General features: G+C 45.8%; 2 protein-coding genes across 2 annotated transcripts in view; both read right to left on the bottom strand.

Annotated features, from left to right (window-relative positions):
* Positions 1–27,072, bottom strand: part of LOC134983569 (zinc finger protein ZFP2-like) — a 378,911-nt gene that overhangs the window by 195,990 nt on the left and 155,849 nt on the right. The window lies entirely within an intron of this gene.
* Positions 17,926–27,072, bottom strand: part of LOC134983587 (zinc finger protein ZFP2-like) — a 39,470-nt gene continuing 30,323 nt past the window's right edge. Inside the window, exon 6 of the mRNA XM_063949252.1 lies at positions 17,926–19,625. Coding sequence (XP_063805322.1) covers positions 17,977–19,625 — 1,649 coding nt within the window. The 3' untranslated portion in view covers positions 17,926–17,976. The remainder of the gene's footprint in view (positions 19,626–27,072) is intronic.

Raw genomic sequence — 27,072 nt, 5'->3', positions numbered from 1 at the left:
AAGCCAGACTGGAATGGGTCAAGCAGTGAGTGCGAGGAAAGAAAGGAAGTAAGGCGGTTATAGACAATACGCTCAAGGAGTTTGGAGAAGAGAGATGGGTTTGTAGTTGGAGAGAGTGTTTGGATCAAGGGTAGGTTTTTTAAGAATAGGAGAGCTGAGTGCATGCTTAAAGGCAGAGGGGACAGTGCCTGATAAGAGGGAGAGATTGAGAAGGTGGGAAAGATGGCAACAAGCAGAAGGAGAGAGGTAGCGGAGGAGGCGGGAGGGGATAGGGTAAAGCGGGGAGGTGGTGAGGGGACAGGAATGAATGAGGGCCATGACTTCCTCTTCAGATGCATGGGAGAAAGATGTCAGAGTTGGTAAGAGGGATGGGAAGGGGTGGTAAGGCATGGGAAAAGGCTGTGTGATGGGAGAAATGTGTGTGTACTTACCAGATCCAGACTCTCCGATGCCTCCTCTTCCACAAGAGTCACACTGTGACCTTATCCTTGGCTCTTGTTCCAAAGTGAATTTCATGAGGTCATAGTACCACAGCGTTGGCTTGTAACCTCATCCATCCCGGCTCCAGAACGTTGCGATTCCATGTACTTATTCTGCTCCTACAAAAACACTGGAAATTTGCGATGTTCTTCTTTACCCAAGGTCTGCAGCGCTGTTCCTGGCTCTACTGTATCTGATCAGCTGGTCATATGCCCGATTCCTCTGTGTCCTGTTAGTATAGTCCACACTAATTACACACTACAGGCACTCGTTCTCGTGATACAATTCAATGAATCCAGACCAGAATTTGTGATTTTCCTCTGCTGACACATCTGTGGGAAAAATATTATACACAATTTAACTACAAAGTACAAGTGTAATGTACACACCTGTGTCATACAACCTGTATAGTAACACACAAACAGCAACTTGAATTATGAGCACCCAGCTGAAAACTGAAACCCATCTCCAGCGCCGTTACACATTATTACACACCATAATGCCCATTACACATTATTACACATCGTAATGCTCATTACACACTATTACACACCGTAATGCCCATTACACATTATTACACACAGTTATGCCCATTACACATTATTACACACCATAATGCCTGTTACACATTATTACACATCCGTAATGCCCATTACACATTATTACACACAGTTATGCCCATTACACATTATTACACACGTAATGCCCATTACACATTATTACACATCGTAATGCTCATTACACACTATTACACACCGTAATGCCCATTACACATTATTACACACAGTTATGCCCATTACACATTATTACACACCATAATGCCTGTTACACATTATTACACATCCGTAATGCCCATTACACATTATTACACACAGTTATGCCCATTACACATTATTACACACCGTAATGCCCATTACACATTATTACACATCCGTAATGCCCATTACACATTATTACACACAGTTATGCCCATTGGCCCTCATTCCGAGTTGATCGCTCGGTATTTTTCATCGCATCGCAGTGAAATTCCGCTTAGTACGCATGCGCAATATTCGCACTGCGACTGCGCCAAGTATTTTTACAATGAAGTTAGTATTTTTACTCACGGCTTTTTCATCGCTCCGGCGATCGTAGTGCGATTGACAGGAAATGGGTGTTACTGGGCGGAAACACAGCGTTTTAGGGGCGTGTGGCTGAAAACGCTACCGTTTCCGGAAAAAACGCAGGAGTGGCCGGAGAAACGGGGGAGTGGTTGGGCGAACGCTGGGTGTGTTTGTGACGTCAAACCAGGAACGACAGGCACTGAACTGATCGCACAGGCAGAGTAAGGTTGAAGCTACTCAGAAACTGCAAAGTAGTTTGTAATCGCAATATTGCGAATACATCGGTCGCAATTTTAAGAAGCTAAGATACACTCCCAGTAGGCGTAGGCTTAGCGTGTGTAACTCTGCTAAATTCGCCTTGCGACCGATCAACTCGGAATGAGGGCCATTACACATTATTACACACCATAATGCCTTTTACACATTATTACACACCAGGGGGGTCATTCCGAGTTGTTCGCTCGGTAAATTTCATTGCATCGCAGCGATTTTCCGCTTAGTGCGCATGCGCAATGTCCGCAGTGCGACTGCGCCAAGTAAATTTGCTATGCTGTTAGGATTTTTACTCACTGCTTTTTCATCGTTCTGGTGATCGTAATGTAATTGACAGGAAATGGGTGTTACTGGGCGGAAACTAGCCGTTTTATGGGTGTGTGCGGGAAAACACTACCGTTTCCGGGAAAAAACGCAGGAGTGGCCGGAGAAACGGGGGAGTGTTTGGGCGAACGCTGGGTGTGTTTGTGACGTCAAACCAGGAACGACAAGCACTGAACTAATCGCAGATGCCGAGTAAGTCTGAAGCTACTCTGAAACTGCTAAGAGGTGTGTAATCGCAATATTGCGAATACGTCGTTCGCAATTTTAAGAAGCTAAGATTCACTCCCAGTAGGCGGCGGCTTAGCGTGAGTAAATCTGCTAAAAGTAGCTTGCGAGCGATCAACTCGGAATGAGGGCCCATAATGCCTATTAGACATTATTATACACCATAATGCCTATTACACATTATTACACACCATAATGCCTATTACACACTAATGCCCATTATACATTATTACACATCCGTAATGCCCATTACACATTATTACACATCCGTAATGCCCGTTACACATTGTTACACACAGTTATGCCCATGACACATTATTACACACCGTAATGCACATTACACATTATTACACACTGTAATGCCCATTACACATTATTACACATCCGTAATGCCCGTTACACATTGTTACACACAGTTATGCCCATTACACATTATTACACACCGTTATGCCCACACACTATAATGCCCATTACACATTATGCTGCAAACCATAATGCCCATTACACATTATTACACACCGTAATGCCCATTACACATTATGCTGTAAACCATAATGCCCAATACACATAATTACACACCGTAATGCCCATTACACATTATGCTGCACACTGTAATGTACTTTACACATTATTACACACAGTAATGCCTATTACACATAATGCTGCACACTGTAATGTACTTTACACATTATTACACGCCGTAATGCCCATTACACATTATGCTGCACACGGTAATGTACTTTATACATTATTACACACAGTAATGCCTATTACACATAACGCTGCACACTGTAATGTACTTTACACATTATTACACACCATAATGCCTGTTACACATTATTACACATCCGTAATGCCCATTACACATTATTACACACAGTTATGCCCATTACACATTATTACACACCGTAATGCCCATTACACATTATTACTCATCCGTAATGCCCATTACACATTATTACACACTGTAATGCCCATTACACATTATTACACACTAATGCTCATTACACATTATTACACACCATAATGCCTATTACACATTATTACACACCAGGGGGGTCATTCCGAGTTGTTCGCTCGGTAAATTTCATCGCATCGCAGCGATTTTCCGCTTAGTGCGCATGCGCAATGTCCGCAGTGCGACTGCGCCAAGTAAATTTGCTATGCTGTTAGGATTTTTACTCACTGCTTTTTCATCGTTCTGGTGATCGTAATGTAATTGACAGGAAATGGGTGTTACTGGGTGGAAACTAGCCGTTTTATGGGTGTGTGCGGGAAAACACTACCGTTTCCGGGGAAAAACGCAGGAGTGGCCGGAGAAACGGGGGAGTGTCTGGGCGAATGCTGGGTGTGTTTGTGACGTCAAACCAGGAACGACAAGCACTGAACTGATCGCAGGTACCGAGTAAGTCTGAAGCTACTCTGAAACTGCTAAGAGGTGTGTAATCGCAATATTGCGAATACGTCGTTCGCAATTTTAAGAAGCTAAGATTCACTCCCAGTAGGCGGCGGCTTAGCGTGAGTAAATCTGCTAAAAGTAGCTTGCGAGCGATCAACTCGGAATGAGGGCCCATAATGCCTATTAGACATTATTATACACCATAATGCCTATTACACATTATTACACACCATAATGCCTATTACACACTAATGCCCATTACACATTATTACACATCCGTAATGCCCATTACACATTATTACACATCCGTAATGCCCGTTACACATTATTACACACTAATGCCCATTACACATTATTACACACCGTAATGCACATTACACATTATTACACACCGTAATGCCCATTACACATTATTACACATCCGTAATGCCCGTTACACATTGTTACACACAGTTATGCCCATTACACATTATTACACACCGTTATGCCCACACACTATAATGCCCATTACACATTATGCTGCAAACCATAATGCCCATTACACATTATTACACACCGTAATGCCCATTACACATTATGCTGTAAACCATAATGCCCAATACACATAATTACACACCGTAATGCCCATTACACATTATGCTGCACACTGTAATGTACTTTACACATTATTACACACAGTAATGCCTATTACACATAATGCTGCACACTGTAATGTACTTTACACATTATTACACGCCGTAATGCCCATTACACATTATGCTGCACACGGTAATGTACTTTATACATTATTACACACAGTAATGCCTATTACACATAACGCTGCACACTGTAATGTACTTTACACATTATTACACACCTTAATGCCCATTACACATAATTACAAACTGTTATGCCCATTACACATTATTACACACCGTAATGCCCATTACACATTATTACACACTTAATGCCCAATACACATTATTACACACCGTTATGCCCACACACTATAATGCCCATAACATATTATGCTGCAAACCATAATGCCCATTACACATTATTACATACCGTAATGCCCATTACACATTATGCTGTAAACCATAATGCCCAATACACATAATTACACACTGTAATGCCCATTACACATTATGCTGCACACTGTAATGTACTTTACACATTATTACACACAGTAATGCCTATTACACATAATGCTGCACACTGTAATGTACTTTACACATTATTACACGCCGTAATGCCCATTACACATTATGCTGCACACTGTAATGTACTTTATACATTATTACACACAGTAATGCCTATTACACATAACGCTGCACACTGTAATGTACTTTACACATTATTACACACCTTAATGCCCATTACACATAATTACAAACTGTTATGCCCATTACACATTATTACACACCGTAATGCCCATTACACATTATTACATACCGTAATGCCCATTACACATTATGCTGTAAACCATAATGCCCAATACACATAATTACACACTGTAATGCCCATTACACATTATGCTGCACACTGTAATGTACTTTACACATTATTACACACAGTAATGCCTATTACACATAATGCTGCACACTGTAATGTACTTTACACATTATTACACGCCGTAATGCCCATTACACATTATGCTGCACACTGTAATGTACTTTATACATTATTACACACAGTAATGCCTATTACACATAACGCTGCACACTGTAATGTACTTTACACATTATTACACACCTTAATGCCCATTACACATAATTACAAACTGTTATGCCCATTACACATTATTACACACCGTAATGCCCATTACACATTATTACACACTTAATGCCCAATACACATTATTACACACCGTAATGATCATTACACATTATTACACACCGTAATGATCATTAAACATTTATTACACACCGTTATGCCATTACACATTATTACACACCGTAATGATAATTACACATTATTACACACCGTAATGATCATTACATATTAATATGCAACGTAATACCCATTACACATTATTACACACCTTTCACGCACCGCCACAGGCTTACCGTGGGTACTGGGATCCAGGCTCTAGACCTGACCTTCCCAAGACTGTATGGAAAGAGGAGGCACCTACCACCATTTACACGCCTCCTGCAAGTGCTGGTATGAGCACCACCAGTCCAGTTGCTGATATTGAGATTGAGGATGTCACTGTAGAAGTACACCAGGATGAGGAGGATATTGGTGTAGCTGGCACTAAGGAGGAAGTTTATGATGAGGATTCTGATGGAGATGTGGTTGGTTTGAAGAAGGCACCGTTGGAGACAGTTGTTGTCCATGGGATGATAAAACCCATTGTCATGCCTGGGCAAAATACAAAAAAGCCACCTCTTCGGTGTGGAATTTTTTCTCCACAAATCCGGACAACAGGTGTCAAGCCGTGTGTTGCCTTTGTCAATCCGTAATAAGTAGGGGTAAGCACATTAACCACCTAGGAACATTCTCCCGTATACGTCACCTGCAGCACATTCATCAGAAGTCATTGTCCAGTTCAGAAACTTTGGGTAAGAGCATAAGCAGTCCACTGACACCTAAATCCCTTCTTCCTGTTGTACCCAAGCTCCTGCAGGCCACATCACCAACTCCCTCAATGTCAATTTCCTCCTCAGACAGGAACGTCAGTAGTCCTGCAGGCCATGTCACTGGCAAGACTGACGAGTCCTCTCCTAACCGGGATTCCTCTGGAGGATCCTTCGGTGGTATGCTTATTGCTGCTGCTGCTGCTGTTGTTGTTGCTGCTGGAAGTCGATCGTCATCCCAGAGGGGAAGTCAGAAGACCACTTGTACTACTTCAATTAAGCAATTGACTGTCCACAGTCCTTTGTGAGGAAGATGAAATATGACAGCAGTCACCCTGCTGTAAAGCGGATAACTGAGGCCATAACAACTATGCTGGTGGTAGACGTGCGTCCGGTATCAGCCATTAGTGCAGTGGGATTTAGACAGCTGATGGACATTCTGTGTCCCCGATACCAAATCCCAGATCTAGATTCCACTTCACTAGGCAAGCGATTCCCGAACTGTACAGGGACATTAAGAAAAGTGTCCTCAGTGTCCTGAAAAATATGGATGTACCCAGTGTCCACTTAACCACGGACATGTGGACAAGTGGAGCAGGGCAGACTAAGGACAATATGACTGTGACAGCCCACTGAGTAGATGTATTGCCTCCCGCAGCAACAACAGCGGCGGCACCAGTAGCAGCATCTCATAAATGCCAACTCGTTCTTAGGCAGGCTATGCTATGTATCACCGCTTTCCATAAGAGACACACAGCTGACAACCTCTTACGGAAACTGAGGAACATCATCGCACAATGGCTTACCCCACTTAGACTCTCCTGGGTATTTGTGATATCGGACAATGCCACCAATATTGTGCGTGCATTACATCTGAGCAAAAACCAGCACATCCCATGTTTTGCACATACAATTAATTTGGTGGTGCAGAATTTTTTGATAAACGACGGGGGTGTAGGCGATGCTGTCGGTGGCCCGAAAAATTGCGGCCTCTTTCGACCTTCAGCCACAGCGTGCCAAAGACTGGAGTACCAGCAAACACTCCTGAACCTGCCCTGCCATCACCTGACGCAAGAGGTGGTAACGAGGTGGAATTCAACACTCTATATGCTTCAGAGGATGGAGGAGCAGCAAAAGGCCATTCAAGCCTCACATCCACCTACGATACAGGCAAAGGAGGGGGAATACACCTGACTCAAGCGCAATGGATAATGAGTTCCGTGTGTAAGATTCTCAAACCCTTCAAACTTGCCTCACGTGAAGTCAGTTCAGACACTGCCAGCCTAAGTCAGGTCATTCCCCTCATCAGGCTTTTGCAGAAGCCGCTGGAGAAATTGAAGGAGAAGCTAATACGGAGAAATTTGGCAAAATATGTGGGACTTGTGGATGGAGGGTTTATATCTAAAGAAGCCTTAATGTGTTTTTATTCTCTTTTATGTTTAATGAATAAATGAAAACATAACTTTTATTATTTTTATTTCAGATAGATTTTTCAATAGGCATGACATTAGGCAATTGGTTGTCAGCCTGGAAAGACAAAAAATTAAGGAAAGATATCAAATAATTTATATACCAGCACTACCTATGTATGGGTATATGGGTAGAGCAATAATTGATATAAGCAAGTGAAACATTGAACATATATGTTTCTTTGTGCCTTTGAGAACAATCCCAGTTATACATTATATGTAGTAACACTGTCTTAACGTGTGATACACTACGGGTAGTAACAAAGTGGTCATTGTAAGACATAGTGGTTACCAGAAAAGGCCACTTAAGTTGTATGCAGCAGTAACGCTCTGCACGGAGCACTTAGGTTGTATGCAGTAGTAACGCTCTGCAGGGAGCACTTAGGTTGTATGCAGTAGTAACGATCTGCAGGGAGCACTTGGGTTGAATGCAGTAGTAACGCTCTGCAAGGAGCACTTGGGTTGATTGCAGTAGTCACGCTCTGCAAGGAGCACTTAGGTTGTATACAGTAGTCACGCTCTGCAGGGAGCACTTAGGTTGTATGCAGTAGTGACTCTCTGCAGGGAGCACTTAGGTTGTATGCAGTAGTAACGCTCTGCAGGGAGCACTTAGGTTGTATGCAGTAGTAACGCTCTGCAGGGAGCACTTGGGTTTATGCAGGAGTAACGCTCTGCAGGGCGCAGCTGTAAAACAGTTTTTTTCTGAGATCACAATCCCATTGTAAAAGGATCTCATAAATTTGATAAATAAAACCTGTGTTTAAATTCCTTTTATATTTCACTTGCTTATATCAATTATTGCTCTACCCATATACCCATACATAGGTAGTGCTGGTATATAAATTATTTTATATCTTTCATTCATTTTTTGTCTTTCCAGGCTGACAATCAATTGCATTATGTCATGCATATTGAAAAAACTATCTTAAAAATAATAAAAGTTATGTTTTCATTTATTCATGAAACATAAAATAAAAAAGAGTGCGCCACACATTAAGGCTTCTTTAGATATAAACCCACCATCCACAAGTCCCACATACTTAGTGGAATCGCTCTGTCTTAGCTCATCCTTCAATCTCTCTAGCTGCTTCTGCAAAAGCCTGATGAGAGGAATGACCTGACTCAAGCTGGCAGGGTCTGAACTGACTTCACATGTGGCAAATTTGAAGGGTTGGAGAACCTTGCAAAACACGGAAATCATTCTCCATTGCACTTGAGTCAGGTGTATTCCCCCTCCTTTGCCTGTATCGTAGGTGGATGTATTGGCTTGAATGGCCTTTTGCTGCTCCTCCATCCTCTGAAGCATATAGAGCACTTTAAGAGTTTAATAGTGTGGGCTGGTTTCCCTCTATGAGACGACATACTTAGAGAGAAGGACTTAACACAGATAGTGGTGAGATTCATACCAGCTCACACATACAAGGCATGTCAAGACAACTAGCTTGAACTACTCAGCAACAGCTGAAACATTACTTACCAAGTAACAATGCAGTACTCAACTAAAATGAAGTTGTACTGAACCAAATAACAACAGCAGGAAAACGAAGCACTGGGCGGGTGCCCTGCATGCTCTACGGACTACGAGAAAAGGATTTACCGGTAGGTACTAAAATCCTATTTTCTCTTACGTCCTAGAGGATGCTGGGGTCCACATTAGTACCATGGGGATGTACCAAAGCTCCCAGAACGGGAGGGAGAGCGCAGAGGCTCCTGCAAAACTGAGTGACTGAACGTCAGATCATCAGAGGCCAAAGTATCAAACTTGTAAAACTTTGCAAACGTATTCGACCCAGACCAAGTTGCAGCTCAGCAAGGTTGCACTGCTGATACACCCCAGGCAGCCGCCCAGGAAGACCCACCTTACAAGTAAAGTGGGCCTTAACAGATTTTGGACACGGCAGTCCTGCCGTAGAATAAGCATGTGGATAGTGATCCTAATCCAGCGAGAAATAGTCTTCTTAGAAGTCCTCATGACATCCAAGAACTTTGAAGTAATTGAGGAGTCAGTAGCCACTGGCACCACAATAGGTTGGTTGATATGAAATGCTGACACAACCTTTGGAAGAAACTGCTGACAAGTCCGGAGCTCAGCTCTATCTTCGTGGAAGTTCAAGTAAGACACAGCAAAGACTCTAATCCATGCTCTCATTATCTCCCGCATTGATTATTGTAATAGTCTCCTGACCGGTCTTCCCAAACATAGGCTCTCACCACTACAATCCATTTTGAATGCAGCTGCGAGGCTAATCTTCCTTGCCAGACGTTCATCGTCTGCAGATCCGCTCTGTCAGTCCCTCCATTGGTTACCGGTATTCTACCGTATTAAATATAAAATACTTTTACTCACATACAAGGCTGTTAACCAAACTGCACCAACATACATCTCTTCACTCATCTCAAAATATCTCCCTACCCGACCTCTCCGCTCTGTACAAGATCTACGTCTCTCATCAACATGCATTACTTGTTCACACTCAAAATTACAGGACTTTATCCGGGCTTCACCCACTCTGTGGAATGCCCTCCCACGCACAGTAAGACTCGCCTCTAGTCTCCAAACCTTTAAATGTTCCCTGAAAACTCACCTCTTCAGACAAGCCTATCAAATTCCAGACCCACCCACATAACCTTCAGTGCTTCCCTATCTAATTACATCCTCTGTAGAGTATTCATAACATCACATATCTTGTCTTTCTTTAGTCTCACACCCTCCTGACACTTGGATAACTTTGTGGGGTATCATCATACAACCCATTAAGAACCTTGCAATCTGGTGGACCATTATGCAATAGATAGCATCTATCCTTGTGTATCTATGCCTATTTCCCTATAGATTGTAAGCTTGCGAGCAGGGCCTTCCTACCTCTGTCTGTCTGTTTTTACCCAGTTTTGTTCTATTACTGTTGTTCTAATTGTAAAGCGCAATGGAATATGCTGCGCTATATAAGAAACTGTTAATAAATAAATAAATAATAAATAATAAAAGTAAGGGCTTTTACAGGATAAAGCCTCCAGCTCGGAGACACGTCTAGCAGAAGCTAAGGCCAACAAAGTGACTGCATTCTATGTAAGAAATTTGAGCTCCACCTCCTGTAGTGGCTCAAACCAATCCGACTGGAGGAACTGCAACACCATGTTAAGGTCCCATGGTGCCGTAGGCGGTACAAAGGGAAGTTGGATATGCAGAACTCCCTTCAAAAAGGTCTGAACCTCAGGGAGGGCAGCCAATTGCTTCTGAAAGAAAATGGATAGGGCTGGAATCTGGACCTTCACAGATCCCACCTCAGACCCATATCCACTCCTGCTTGCAGGAAGAGGAGGAAACGTCCTAGTTGAAATTCCACCGCAGGAAACTTCTTGGATTCACACCAAGAAACATATTTCTTCCAAATACGATGGTAATGTTTTGACGTTACCCATTTCTTAGCCTGTATGAGGGTAGAAATAATTTTCTTTGGAATCCCTTTCCGAGCAAGAATCAAGCGCTCAACTTCCATGCCATCAAATGCAGCCGTGGTAAGTCTTGATAGGCAAATGGCCCCTGCTGCAGTAGGTACTCCCGAAGAGGAAGAGGCCTCGGCTCTTCTTGCAGTAGATTCAGAAGGTCCATGTACCAAGCCCTTCTTAGCCAATCTGGGGCAATGAGGATCGCTTGAACCCTTGTTCTCCTTATGAGCTTTAGGATTCTTGGGATGAGTGGTGGAAACACGTACACTGACCGGAATACCCACGGAGACACCAGGGCGTCCACTGCTACTGCCTGTGGGTCCCTCGACCTGGAACAATAACGCTGATCCTTCTTATTGAGACGAGAGGACATCATGTCAAATTTGGGGCAATCCCCAAAGATCTGTTATTTCCTTGAAAACATCTGGATGGAGTCACCACTCTCCTGGATGGAGATCGTGTCTGCTGAGGAAGTCTGCTTTCCAGTTGTCTACTCCCGGAATGAAGATGGCTGATAGTGCCAACGCATGTTTTTCTGTCCACAGGAGTATTCTTGTCACCTCTAACATTGCTGCTCTGCTCTTCGTTCCGCCCAGTCGGTTTATGTAAGCCACTGTTGTTACGTTGTCCGACTGCACTTGGATCGCCCGATTTCTCAGAAGAGGGGCCACCTGAAGAAGACCGTTGTAGACGGCTCTTAGTTCCAGGATGTTGATGGGCAGGCCGGCTTCCAGGCTTGACCACCGTCCTTGGAAGGTTACTCCTTGAGAAATCCTTGCCCTTGGCGACAGTCATTCTCTGATGCATGTGGAGGTGAGAACCCAACCACTTGTTTAGGAGATCCAGTTGGAAGGGCCGAGCATGGAACCTCCCGTACTGGAGAGCCTCGTTGGAGGCCAACATCTTCCCCTATAGGCGAATGCATTGATGAACCGACACCCAGGGTAGCTTCAAGACATCCCTGACCATGGATTGGATCACCAACGCCTTGTCCCATATAAGAAACATCCACTGCACTTCCGTATCCAGGATCCTTCCCAGAAATGACAATCTCTGGGTTGGTTCAAAATGTGACTTTGGAAAATTCAGAATCCACCCGTGACTCTGGAGCAGTCGCGTTGTGAGAACAATGGACTGCAGCAGCTTCTCCATGGATGATGTCTTTATCAGGAGATCGTCCAGATAAGGAATGATGTTCACACCCTGCTTCTGGAGTAGCATCATCATTTCCGCCATCACCTTGGTAAACACCCTCGGTGCAGTGGAGAGGCCGAATGGCAAGGTCTGGAACTGAAAATGACAGTCCATCAATGTGAAGTGGAGATAAGCCTGATGCAGGAACCAAATCGGAATGTGAAGGTACGCATCCTTGATATCCAGTGATACCAGGAATTCCCCCACTTCCAGACCTGATATCACCGCCCTGAGAGACTCCATCTTGAACTTGAACTCCTTTAGAAAGGGGTTCAATGATTTTAGGTTCAGAATGGGCCTGACCGTACCATCTGGTTTCCGTACCACAAAAAGGTTCGAATAGTAACCCTTTGTCAGCATGCGAGTGTTATGTTCACTGTACTTCGAACACAAGAGGCTGAGTGCATAAGCCCCAAGCACAGGACCGTGATGCTGTAGTTAGCTCGAAGTTCAGCAGCAACCCCTATGGATCCCTGACTCCGTTGTCTCACCCACGTGGTCAGTCTACGCCTGCGAGACTATGTGTGCTGGGGCCCACGGCAGCCGCGTTTGAAGGGCGGATTAGGTCTGCCCAACTCCGATGCCCTCCAGTCTTAGTTGGAGAAGAGGCATAAACCGAGACGGGGCGAGAACAAGGGGAACCCCTAACTGAAACAGAAACACAGAGATAGGGGGAACTACTGAACACAACAACAAAGGTATGTGCGGCGTGGCCAAAAGACAAACTGTAACCAAGGTAATGCTGCCCGAATACCAAACACGGCACCGTCGTAATTCGGTGAGGACAGCAATAGCGGAAACCCCTGCAGAGAAACACAAAAGCCAGAAAGTAAGAACAAATATGGCCGCAGCAGTAAGGTGCGGCAGAGCCGCTACTCACAACACCGGTAAAGGTGCACGCTGAAGCAACAGGAACCCCAAGGCTGCAGATACAGGACAACAGGACTGGAAGGCTGGATAAGAATTCCAATGATCAGGCTTCGGACACCAGGACTCAGAATAAACTGGCAAACAGGAAGCACTGTGCTGTCCTCCAACAAAGTTAGTAAGCCTGACTTGAAAAAATTATGAGGGAGACTTTGAAATTCCAGCCTGTATCCCTGAGACACATTATCTATCACCCAGGGATCCAGGCCGGACGATACCCAGACATGACAAAACTGTTGAGTCTCCCCCCCACAGGCCCAATCTCCGGGCCGCCCTATCCACCGTCATGCGGAGGACTTTGGGGTACCTGAAGCAGGCTTTTGTTCCTGGGAACCTGCAGCGGCAAGTTTCTTGGACTTAACCTTACCTCAGCTGAAAAAGGTATTGTATGATCTGGCCTTTCTGGTCTTGTTCGGCCGAAAGGACTGCTGCGCAGCTGAGGATTTCTTCGGAGCAGGTGCTGCTGATGGAAGATACGGAGACTCACCCGCTGTAGCGGTAGATATCCACGCCTCTAGAGCTTCCCCAAAGAGAGCCTGAGCTGTATAGGGTAGCGACTCCATACTTCTTCTAGATTCCGCATCGGCCGACCACTGGCGGAGCCACAGTCCCCGACGAGCTGACAGACATGGAAGAAATACCTGCAGCCATGGAACCCAGGGGGACGTAATATGGCCCCCGAAGCAGTGTACATTGATTTCAGTGTGTTATCAATTTTCCTATCTGCCGGCTCCTTTAAGGCGGTTGATCCCGGTACAGGTAAAACCACCTTGAGAGTCTGGATACAGATGCGTCAACAATCGGCGGGTTTTCCCACTTTTTCCTAGCCTCCTTAGGAAAAGCTACCAGAATCCTCTTAGGGATCTGAAACTTCTTCTCAGGGTTCACCTAGGCCTTTTCAAATATAGCATTCAGCTCCTTTGACGCAGGGAAGGTTAGCGAGGCTTTCTTGTTTTCAGTGAAAAAAGCCTCCTCAATCTGCTCAGGTGTGGTATCATTTACATTTAACACATCCCTGATAGCCTTTATCAACAATTGCACCCCCCTTGCAAAAGATGCGGACCCCCGCAACACATCCCCATCACCATCTGTAGTGTCAGAATCAGTATCCGTGTTGTCTTGTGTTACCTGCACAAGCGCACGTTTGTGGGGGTATGTAGTGGGGTGACCAGAGGTACCGGAAAAGGGCCATACAGCCATAGATTGCAATACCTGGGTTGCAGATTATTTACTGGCAATCCTGTCAGAAATCTGAGAAATCCAAGTCTTGCTAGAGGAAAACCACTCTGGTTCCCTTGCTGGAATCTGTGCTAAACCAGTGCTAATCTGATTACATGGAATGGGATCATCCTGGGAGGATAAATCCTCTGCAGCATATGACACTGTATCCCTGGACATTGCTGCAGGTGACCACCAAACACACAGGTTGGGGTAAGACAGAGGTTCCTCCCCAAGAATGGCAAGAGAGAGACAGAGATTGGAGCCAACCCACACCAGCGCTTTTTTTTACAAGGAGAAACCCCTTATGTGCGCTGACTTGTGCACCTTAATAGGACACACAGTCAAACAATCAGCCTCCCCTTCCCTCTACAAACCCCTGGTACCGTAATACAGTAATCTGGAGCTGCTGTGGAGGGACCAGAATCTTCCTTCAGCTACTGCATGTAGGAAAATGGCGCTGGAACGCTTCAGGGTCCGTTCTGAGGAGAAGCTCCGCGCCCTTCATGGCACTGTCGTCCCGCTCTTCTGAAGATTAAACTGGCCTGAGGAATTGAGCTGGCTGAGATCCCTTTAGGCTTGCTGACCAGTGTGAGGGGTAAGTGCTGGCCCAGGGCGCCCCTCACAGTGTTCCTCTGGTACCGTCCAAGACCACGGTTAATACCGCGCTCCATCTCCTGTTGCCATCTTCACACCGGCCCCCTGCTTGCTAGGGTGGTCGTGACTAACGCCCCACTTACTTCGGCTCTGTAAGGGGTCGGCAACATGCTGCTGGGGTGAGCGGTGCCCCTGTGGCGGAGATCGATCGGCCCTTCTGGAGCTGTGTCCAGTCAGCAGAGTCAGTGGCTCAGACCCCGCAGGGCGGACACTGCTCCCCCCTAGTCCCACGCTGCAGGGAGGCTGCTGCTAGCAGCCTCCCTGTAAAATAACTCTAAACTAAACTTATTCAGGAAAGCTCAGGAGAGCTCCCCTAGCTGTGACCGGCTCCTCCGGGCATATATTCTAAACGGAGTCTGGTAGGAGGGGCATAGAGGGAGGAGCCAGCCCACTCTTAAAGTGCCAATGGCTCCTGGTGGACCCATCTATACCCCATGGACCCCAGCATCCTCTAGGATGTAAGAGAAAAGAATACAGACACATAAAAAAAACTAAATGGACATCTTTTGTTTTTAAAGACTTTATTTCATATCTTTAATACACAGATTTTTGTCTATCTATATTTTAAACTTAAAAAATACTTTACTCTGCACAACAGCCTATGGGGGTCATTCAGACCCAGCCACAATAGCGGCCTGCAGCAGTTTTTTGGTGTTGGAAAAATACACATGCGGAGCAGCCACACACATTGCGGTCACATCCCTGAGAGGCGGGTGGGCTGGGACCATTTTTCAGGGGCTGCGTGATGTCACATCTGCGTTCATCTCTGATTAACCCCCTATAAGCTTCCAGAGTGCACCTCATATCTCATCTTTTCCAAGTTACTACAAATGATTTGAGATCGGTAGCAGCACTACTTTCAGGATTATTACACAGAACACACATAAAGGCTGACACAGCAAATAACAGTAACACACACAAGGGATTAATTAGAAATAAGGAATTATAATCATCATTAAGTCTAATTATCAACTGGTTCTGTGTGGGACCCATACACCTCTTTACTGCCTCCAGCAGCCCCTGGTACTGCACTGCGGCCATCCGCCCAGTCTCCACCCCACTACTGCCACAGCCCTGTCTCACTCCACTACTGCCACCCACCCTGTCTCCCTCCACTACTGCCACATTTTCTCCCCTCACTGCTGCCACCCGCCCTGTCTCCCCCCCACTGCCACCCATCTCCCCCACTACTGCAACACGCCCTGTCTCCTTCCACCACTGTTTCTCCCCACTACTGCCACCATGTCTCCGTGCACTACTGCCACCCACCCTGTCTCCCCCGCACTACTGCCACCGCCTTCTCCCCCCACTACTGCCACCGCCCGTCTTCCCCCACTACTGCCACTGTTCTGTCTACCCCAACTACTGTGACCGCGCTGTCTTCCCCATTACTGCCACCGCCTTCTCCCCCCACTACTGCCACCATGTCTCCTTCCACTACTGCCACCCACCCTGTCTCCCCCGCACTACTGCCACCGCCTTCTCCCCCCACTACTGCCACCACCCGTCTTCCCCCACTACTGCCACTGTTCTATCTCTCCCAACTACTGTCACCGCGCTGTCTTCCCCATTACTGCCACCCGACTTGTCTTCCCCCACTACTGTCACCACCTTATCTCCCCCCACTACTCCCACCGCCCCATCTCCCCCCAACTGTCACCCACCCCACTTCTGCCACCACCCTGTCTCCCCCACTACTGCCACCACCTTGTCTCCCCTCTGACACCTTAGCGCTGCTTGAGGACAAGATTCACAGACAGTGCCTCCGGCAGCCCCTACTACAGCACTAGTGCCACCACCCTGCCTCCCCCTCTGACATCTCAGCACTGCTTGGGGATTCTTAGTACTGCTGGTAACAGTCCTTCATCTGTAGGTGGAAGTTAGAAGCGGGGCAGTAAGGAGGCAGAAGCTGCTTCTGGTGCCATGGACCTTGGTCATGGTGGGATGAGTAAGTAAGATTATGTAAAAGTCTCCATCTTACAGGCAGCCGGTGAAGGGAGTAGAGAATGGGTGTTATGTGGCATGAACGGGCTGGTTAGGTAACAGCCTGGCAGCTGCATTCTGTACAAGCTACAACCAGTGCAATTCTTTTGCTGGGAGACCCAGGTAGAGGACATTGCAGTATTCTATGTGTGATGATACAAGTGCATGTATGACTGTAGGTAGATCTTCTGAGGGAATAAAGTGCTGGAGTCTGGCTATGTTCCTCAGATGAGGATCTGATTGTGGCAGATACTGATGTCTAAGTGTCACTCCACCATCCAGGACACCAAGATTCTGCACATGATCAGCATTTTGTAACTCTGAACCTCCAAGCACAGGTCTGGTTGGTTTGCAAAGCTGAGCTGTAGCCCTGCCCTTTGTCGGTGAGCTTCTATCATAAGGACCTGTTTCTCCAGGACTGAATCACAGCTAACTGGCATCACCCACACCTGCAGCTCAACTAGACAACCATTTAGGATTGTACTGGGTTCTCAGTACCCGGTGCAAAAGACAAGTCATCTGTATAGCAGTGGTAGATGGCATGACATCTGATTATTTCACCCAGTGGTAGTATGTATATTGCAAAAAACATAGGAGGATAAGAAACTTGAAGAACGCATGGCAATGAGTATACTCCAGAAAATTAAAATAGTTCCTCACCTGAGTGATGTCTACTGTGTGCAACAAGAGCTGATTTATTTCTCAGAGTATGAAAATTACCTCTCATCTGTGTGACTTTGCTGATGTCTAACAAGATTTGATTTTTGTGTATAACATTTCCCACACACAGAGCAAGAAAATGGCTTCTCACCTGTGTGACTTTGCTGATGTGTAACAAGTTGTGATTTCCGTGTAAAACATTTCCCACACTCAGAACATGGAAATGGCCTCTCACCTGTGTGACTTCGCTGATGTGTAACAAGTTGGGATTTCCGCGTAAAACATTTCCCACACTCAGAACATGGAAATGGCTTCTCACCTGTGTGACTTTGCTGATGTCTAACAAGATCGGATTTCTGTGTAAAACATTTCCTGCACTCAGAGCAAGAAAACCACTTCTCACCCGTGTGACTTCTCTGGTGTATAACAAGAGCTGATTTGTTTGCAAAACATTTCCCACACTCAGAACATGGAAATGGCCTCTCACCTGTGTGACTTCGCTGATGTATAACAAGATGTGATTTGTGTGTAAAACATTTCCCACACTCAGAGCAAGAAAATGGCTTCTCACCTGTGTGACTTCGCTGATGTGGAACAAGTTGTGATTTCCATGTAAAACATTTCCCACATTCAGAACAAGAAAATGGCTTCTCCTCTATGTGACTTTTCTGATGTCTAACAAGTTGTGATTTCAGTGTAAAACATTTCCCACACTCAGAACATGGAAATGGCCTCTCACCTGTGTGACTTTGCTGATGTGTAACAAGATTTGATTTCCGTGTAAAACATTTCCCACACTCAGAACATAGAAATGACCTCTCACCTGTGTGACTTCGCTGATGTGTAACAAGTTGCGAGTTCTGTGTAAAACATTTCCTGCACTCAGTGCAATAAAACCACTTCTCACCTGTGTAACGTCTCTGGTGTATAACAAGAGCTGATTTGTATGCAAAACATTTCCCACACTCAGAGCAAGAAAATGGTTTCTCACCTGTGTGACTTCTGTTATGTACAATAAGATGTGATTTCAGTGTAAAACATTTCCCACACTCAGAGCAAGAAAATGGTTTCTCACCTGTGTGTCTTCTGTTATGTACAACAAGATGTGATTTCAGTGTAAAACATTTTCCACAGTCAGAACATGGAAATGGCTTCTCACCTGTGTGACTTCGCTGATGTGTAACAAGATATGATTTCAGTGTAAAACATTTCCCACACTCAGAGCATAGAAATGGCTTCTCACCTGTGTGACTTCTGTGATGTGTAACAAGATGTGATTTCAGTGTAAAACATTTCCCACACTCAGAACATGGAAATGGCTTCTCACCTGTGTGACTTCTCTGATGTTTAACAAGATCTGATTTGTATGTAAAACATTTCCCACACTCAGAACATATCAGTGGCCTTTCACCTGCCTTACCTGTGTGTGGGTTAATACGCTTTGTGTTCTGTGTAAAACATTTGGCATCTATAGAACGTGGAAACACTGTATCTACTGTCAGAGCTGTAACAGATGCACCAATATCAGAGTGATCAGGAGAACATTTCCCAGGATCAGAGGGACCAGCTGATAGAGCTGGATGTATAATTGGGGTACTGGGATTATCTCCTGGAGAATCCTGTCTACTGTCATTATCTTTTATGTCACAATCCGGGGATAACATTAGATGTCCTTCTGAGATATTCCTGCTTGTGTGTCCATCTGCTGGAAATAAAATACATTATGGAAATGTGACATTTTCTGTAACAATATTAATCTTGTAAACAATAGGAGATGACTCTCTGGGACACTTAATTGTAAATGTGTGTGTATAATAAAACATAATTTTTAATGAAGGCTTTATAATATTGTGTCTCAGTCGATCATTGTGTCCACCCTCCTGAGAACACACAATAACAAATGTAATATTACAATAAGACTTAGATATATCTCTCTCTTGTACTGGTAACTAACCATGAAGTATAAATGGAGAAGTAGTCACTCGCCAAGTCCTATGTCAGCACCAATGTAAAACAATGGATGGGGAACATATCGTATGAATTGGAGATTCTAGACGAACAATAATATCAGTCATATGAGCTGATGGATCAGAGAAATGTCTCCTAACGTTACTCCTGGAAGCATTGGTAAGGTAGCATTCCTTTATGTGTGTGCTAATACGCTGGTAAGCCTGTACAAGTGTTACTAGCCCTTATAGAAGGTATATTGCTACAGCAGAGTAGGTGTGGAACAAGGTACTTTACATGCAATACACCATATGATACCCTGTAATTATCATCATCTGCTAGGTTATAATCTACATTCTCTTGCGTCCTAGAGGATGCTGGGGTCCGTTTAGTACCATGTAGTATAGACTGGTCCTTTGGGAGCCACTAGCACTTTAAGAGTTTAATAGTGTGGGCTGGCTCCTCCCTCTATGCCCCTCCTACCAGACTCAGTTTAGAAAATTTGCCCAGAGGATCCGGTCACAGCTAGGGGAGCTCCTAGGAGTTTTCTTAGTTTTTTATTTTCTAGAGTAAGTTAGGTTACAGGAAGGCTGCTGGCAACAGCTTCCCTGCTTCGTGGGACTTAGGGAGGAGGGAAGGAACCAACGTCTTGAAGAGTTAATGGTTCTCTACTCCGCTGACAGGACACTGAGCTCCTGAGGATGCTGATCGCAAGCCCTCAAGGCGACTGCTCACTCCCGCAGCTCGGCCGCCACCCCCTAACAAAGCCAGAGGAAGAGTGGCGAGTACAGCGCTGGCGTCCCGGTTAGCGGGTCACCAGCGGGTATGACGGCACAAGGGTGGGAGCGCAGCTCTGACAGGCTGCGCTAAGGAAGGCTCAGCAACACACAGTGTAGGCGCTTTGAGGGGCGTCCTGAGCCAGCGCGGATAAACCCTACACTGGTCACGCAGCTAACAGGGGCTAATCCTCCTGTTATCACTAAAATCCTCAGGCCAGTATAAACAATTAGTGTGGGAAGCCGCGTGCCATTACAAGGGGCGGGGCTTCCTCTCAGAGCGGATCCAGCACTCACCAGCGCCATTTTCTCCCTGCAGATCTTAGGAACTAGGACATTGACAGGGAGCGCTGCCCTCCCTATTAAGGTTAGTCAGCGCCGGGCTTTTATCATAATAACTGCCTACAGGGGCGCGGTGTGGCTGGCTCCTTATACTCTGTGACTCTCTGAAGGTACTCTGGGGGAAACTGTGTCTGACATTTTCCTGTGTGTGTGTGTGTGTGTGTATATCTCACATTACTATGTCTAAGGACTCTGTGTCCCGTGCTGCAGAGTGTGTATCTTCTCCTGAGGAGTCTATTTCATGTACTCAGGACTGCAATGTGCTGTCTCAGCCTTCTGAATCCGAACCCCCATGTGTGGATTCTTTAAGGGGAATGATATCCCAGATTTCAACAAGGATGTCACATACTGAGAAAGAGACGCAGGTTTTGAGACAATCTGTAGTGGGTTTGAAGTATTCAGCTCCCACTACTTCATCTAAAACCCCACCTACATACCCCAAAAAAACGTACACTTGTCCAGATAATGCAAGCTGACACTGATACCGACTCTGATACAGGGGACGGTAATGGGGATATGCAGGGGGGGATGCATACCTTGCTAAAGGGGTGCAGCTAATGATTGAAGCCATTAGGGATGTTTTGCATATTTCTGAGAAGGTTCGGAACAAGTAGAGGTATCTTATTTTACAGTAAATAAATCCTCGCTTACCTTCCCTGCTTCTAAGGTGTTAAACTGCCTGGTTTACAAAATCCTAGGAAAACCCACACAAAAATATTCCAGATCCCTAAAAGAATTTCATTGCTTATCCTTTCCCTGAAGAGGATAGGAAGAAGTGGGAAAACCCACCTGTAGTAGACGCTTCTGTATCTAGGCTGTCTAAAAAGGTGGTTTTACTTGTCCCTGGTTCAACCGCCTTAAAGGAGCTGGCTGACCGCAATATTAAGACTATGCTCAAATCACTATAGACTGCTACAGGCGTGGCTTTAAGGCCCAATATTGCTTGTGCGTGGATTTCTAAAGCCATAGTAAAGTGGTCCGGCACCTTACTAGGGGACTTAGATACTATGGATAGGAGTGACACTGACTTGTTTTTACGTGGAGGCCATGAAGGACATTGGCCTGCTTAGTGCAATGGCTACTTCAATGGCTGTCTCGGCACGCAGAGGACTCTGGCTACGCCAATGGACTGCGGATGCAAAATCCAAGAAAAGTGTGGAGAACCTGCCATTCACAGGTCAGGCACTATTTGGGGACGCATTGGATGCGTGGATTTCCACGGCGACTGCTGGTAAGTCAATATTTCTTCCCTCTGCAGCACCACCGGCTAGGAAATCTTATCCTTCGTCTACACTGCAGTCCTTTCGGACCGCAAAATGTAAAAAATCCAAACCCCCTCCAACCTTCTTTAGAGGAGGTCGGGGAAGATCCAAAAAACCTGCACCAACAGATTCCCAGGAACAGAAACCAGGTTCTGCTTCCTTCAAATCTTCAGCATAACGGTGGACCTCCCAGCATGGAGATCAGGCAGGTGGGAGCGAGCCTAAAAGATTTCAGTGACATCTGGGCGTCATCATGCATAGACCCCTGGGTGAAGGATATTGTTACCCAGGGGTACAGACTGGAGTTTCAGGAACTCTCGCCTCACAGATTTTTCAAATCAGGCTTAACAGCTTCGCTGACAGTAAGTGCTATCCTACAGTAAGCCATTAAAAAATTGGTATGAACAAATGTCATTGTTCCAGTTCCACCTCACCCAAAAACCAAGGGTTATTACTCAAACCTGTTTGTGGTACCAAAACCGGACGGTTCGGTAAGGCCTGTATTGAACCTGAAGTCGTTGAACCCCTACTTGAGGGTTTTCCAATTCAAGATGGAGTCTCTGAGAGTGGTGAGCTCAGGTCTGGAGGAGGGGGAAATCCTAGTATCCCTGGATATCAAGGATGCGTACCGTCACATTTCGCTCTGGCCGCCTCACCAGGCCTATCTACGGTTTGCATTACAGGACTGTCACTATCAGTTCCAGACGTTGCCATTTGGCCTCTCCACAGCACAGAGAGTGTTCACCAAGGTCATAGCGGAGATGATGCTACTCCTACGCAAACAAGTAGTGAACATAATTCCATATCTGGACGTTCTGCTGTGAAAGGCATCTTCCAAGGAGAAGCTGTTGCAGAGTATTGCACTCTTATCTCAACTACTCTGGGATCATGGGTGGATCCTGAACCTTCCAAAGTCACATTTGGAACTAACAAGGAGACTGCCCTTCCTGGGGATGATACTTGACACGGAAGTGCAGAAGGTGTTTCTACTGGTGGAGAAAGCGTTCGTTGGTGAGCCAATCAATGGTCCGGGATGTCTTGAAACCTCCCCGAGTATCGGTTCATTCGCCTTCTGGGGAAGCTGGTAAACTCCTACGAGGCTCTACAATATGGAAGATTCCATGCACGGTTCCCTCAGCTTATCCTCCGTGACAAGTGGCCGGGATCGCATCTTCACATGCACCAGCGGACACGCCTGTCGCTGAATGCCAGAATGTCACTCCTCTGGTGGCTGCAAACTTCTCACCTGCTTGAGTGCCACAGGTTTGGGATTCAGAATTGGATTCTTCTAACCACGGATGCAAGCCTCAAAGGTTGGGGAGCAGTCACCCAGGGGGAAAACTTCCAAGGAAAGTGGTCAAGCCGGGAATCTGCCCTTCCAATAAACATTCTGGAACTAAGGGCCATATACAATGGCTTTCTACAACCGGCTCATTTTCTGCAAGATCGAGCCATTCAGGTTCAGTCGTACAACGTCACAGCAGTGTCCTACATGAACAGGCAGAGCAGAACGAAGAGCAGGGCTGCAATGTCAGACGTAACAAGAATCCTACTCTGGGCAGAAAGACACATGCTGACGATGTCGGCGATCTTCATTAGAGGAGTGGACAACTGGGAAGCGGAATTCCTCAGCAGACACGATCTCCATCCAGGAGAATGGGGTCTCCACCCAGAGGTATTCGCAGAGCTAACACGCCAATGGGGTGTACCTCAGATAGACATGATGGCCTCTCGCCTCAACAAGAAGCTTTGGAGGTACTGTTCCAGGTCACGAGACCCACAGGCAGTGGCAGTGGACCCCCTGGTGACTCTGTGGGTGTTCCAGTCAGTGTATGTGTTCTCTCCACTTCACTCATCCCAAGGATTCTCAAACTAATAAAAAGATCAGGAGTTCAGGCGATCCTCATTGCTCTGGACTGGCCAAGGCGGGCTTGGTCTGCGGATCTTCTGGCAATACTGGAGAATCTGAGGCCTTGTCTATTTTCTTCCAGAAACAATTGGCTGCTATCCCTGAGCTTCAGACTGTTTTGAAAGGAGTTCTGCACATCCAACCACCCTTGGTGTCTCCTATGACACCTTGGGATCTTAATGTGGTGCTGCAGTTCCTGCAATCGGATTGGTTCGGACCTTTACAGGAGGTGGACATAAATTTTCTTACTTGGAAGGCAGTCACGTTGTTGGCTTTGGCTTCTGCCAGACGTGTGTCAGAATTGGGAGCATTGTCACACAAGAACCCCTACTTTCATTTTCATGAGGATAGAGCTGAGCTCAGAACGCGTCAGCAATTTCTCCCTAAGGTTGTGTCGGCTTTTCATATCAAGCAACCTATTGTGGTGCCAGTGGCTACTGACACCTCAATTACCTCAATGTCCTTGGATGTCGTGCGGGCTTTGAAAATCTATGTGAAGAGAAGTCATCACAGGAAGTCGGATGCAACATTTGTCCTTTATGATCCCAACAAGATTGAGTGTCCTGCTTCTAAACTGACAATTTCACGCTGGATCAGGCTTATTCCACGGCAGGATTGACAATTCCAAAATCTGTTAAAGGCCCACTCTACCCATAAAGTGGGTTCTTCCTGGGCGGCTGCCTGGGGTGTCTCGGCTATTCATCTTTGCCGGGCAGCTACTTTGTCAGGGTCGAACACGTTTGCTAAGTTTAACAAGTTAGATACTTTGGCCTCTGAGGACCTCAAGTTTGGTCAATCAGTTCTGCAGGAACCTCAGCACTCTCCCTCCTGTACTGGGAGCTTTGGTACATCCCCATAGTACTAAATGGACCCCAGCATCCTCTAGGACGTAAGAGAAAATAGGATTTTAATTACCTACCGGTAAATCCTTTTCTCGTAGTCCGTACAGGATGCTGGGCACCCACCCTGTGCTTCGTATTCCTGCATTGTTACTTGGTTCAGTATTGTTGGTTCAGCCGTTGCTGAACTGTTTTAAGTTGGTTAGTTTGGCTTTCCTTTTTGTTATGTGTGAGTTGGTGTGAATCTCACCATCTGTGTATTTCCTTCTCTCAAAGTATGTCCGTCTCCTCGGGCACAGTTTCTAGACTGAGTCTGGTAGGAGGGGCATAGAGGGAGGGGCCAGCCCACACTATTAAACTCAAAGTGCCAGTGGCTCCCAAAGGACCCATCTATACCCCATGGTACTAAATAAACCCCAGCATCATCTACGGACTACGAGAAAAAGATTTACCGGTAGGTAATTAAAATCCTATTATTACATCCCCATCATCAGTGTCTTACCTCTATAGTCTCAATAGTAATAAGGATGATGTGTGTACGGTAAGTATGATAATAGGATTTTAATATACCTACCGGTAAATCCTTTTCTTGCAGACCGTAGAGGATGCTAGGGTCCATTTGGTACTGAGGAAGATAGATGTATATAGCTTAAGCATGTCAGCCATTTTGTTAAGTAGCAGCCATGATGTAGTGAAGTAGAAGTATGCTTTGCTGAGTTAATCAGAATAATGCTGACATTTCATAGTTAGTACATTCTGTGCGAAGCAAGGTCGTAGCTATAATTCTTGAAAAAAAATAGGATTTTAATACCTACCGGTAAATCCTTTTCTTCTAGTCCGTAGAGGATGCTGGGGACTCCAAAAGGACCATGGGGTATAGACAGGATCCGCAGGAGACATGGGCACATTAAAAAGACTTTGACTGGGTGGGAACTGGCTCCTCCCTCTATGCCCCTCCCCCAGACTTCAGTTATAGGAACTGTGCCCAGGAGAGACGGACATTTCGAGGAAAGGATTTTTGTTAAACTAAAGGCGAGACACATACCAACCCACACCACAAACATACCGTACAACTGGATCAGCAGGAAACCAGATAACAGTATGAACTAATAACAGCAACAAGCTGAATATAACTGATACACAAACCTTGTGTAACCGAAAATAACCAGTATCAAAACAACTGCAAGGAACAGTCCGCACTGGGATCGGCGCCCAGCATCCTCTACGGACTAGGAGAAAAGGATTTACCGGTAGCTATTAAAATCCTATTATCTCCTTCGTCCTAAAGGATGCTGGGGACTCCAAAAGAACCATGGGGTCTATACCAAAGCTCCAAACCGGGCGGGAGAGTGCGGATGACTCTGCAGCACCGATTGAGCAAACATGAGGTCCTCATCAGCCAGGGTATCAAACTTGTAGAACTTTGCAAAAGTGTTTGACCCCGACCAAGTAGCTGCTCGGCAAAGCTGTAATGCCGAGACGCCTCGGGTAGCCGCCCAAGATGAGCTTACGTTCCTAGTGGAATGGGCTTTCACCGATTTCGGTAACGGCAATCCAGCCGTAGAATGAGCCTGCTGAATCGTATTACAGATCCAGCACGCAAAAGTCTGCTTAGAAGCAGGAGCGCCAACCTTGTTGGACGCATATAGGACATACAGCGCCTCTGTTTTTCTCACCCGAGCCGTTCTGGCTACATAAATTTTCAAAGCTCTGACCACATCAAGAGACTTTGAATCAGCCAAGGCTTCAGTAGCCACAGGCACCGCATTAGGTTGGTTCATATGAAACGTAGAAACCAACTTCGGTAGAAAATGTTGACGAGTTCTCAACTCCGCTCTATCCTCAAGGAAGATTAGATAGGGGATTTGTAAGACAAAGCCGCCAATTCGGACACCCGCCTTGCGGACGCCAAGGCCAATAGCATGACTACTTTCCAAGTGAGAAATTTCAACTCAACCGTTTCTAAAGGTTCAAACCAATGTGACGTTGTTAGGGTCTCCTGCCCTGTGCTGCCACGTCGTCATGGCAACCGGGAGGCAAGTGCTAGCGGAGTAACCTGAGCGCAGCTGATACTCCG

Source organism: Pseudophryne corroboree (assembly GCF_028390025.1).
Source record: "Pseudophryne corroboree isolate aPseCor3 chromosome 3 unlocalized genomic scaffold, aPseCor3.hap2 SUPER_3_unloc_19, whole genome shotgun sequence".
NCBI classification, from domain to species: Eukaryota; Metazoa; Chordata; class Amphibia; order Anura; family Myobatrachidae; genus Pseudophryne; species Pseudophryne corroboree.
The sequence above is the reverse complement of the archived record's forward strand: the minus strand, read 5'-3'. Positions and strand labels throughout refer to the sequence as shown.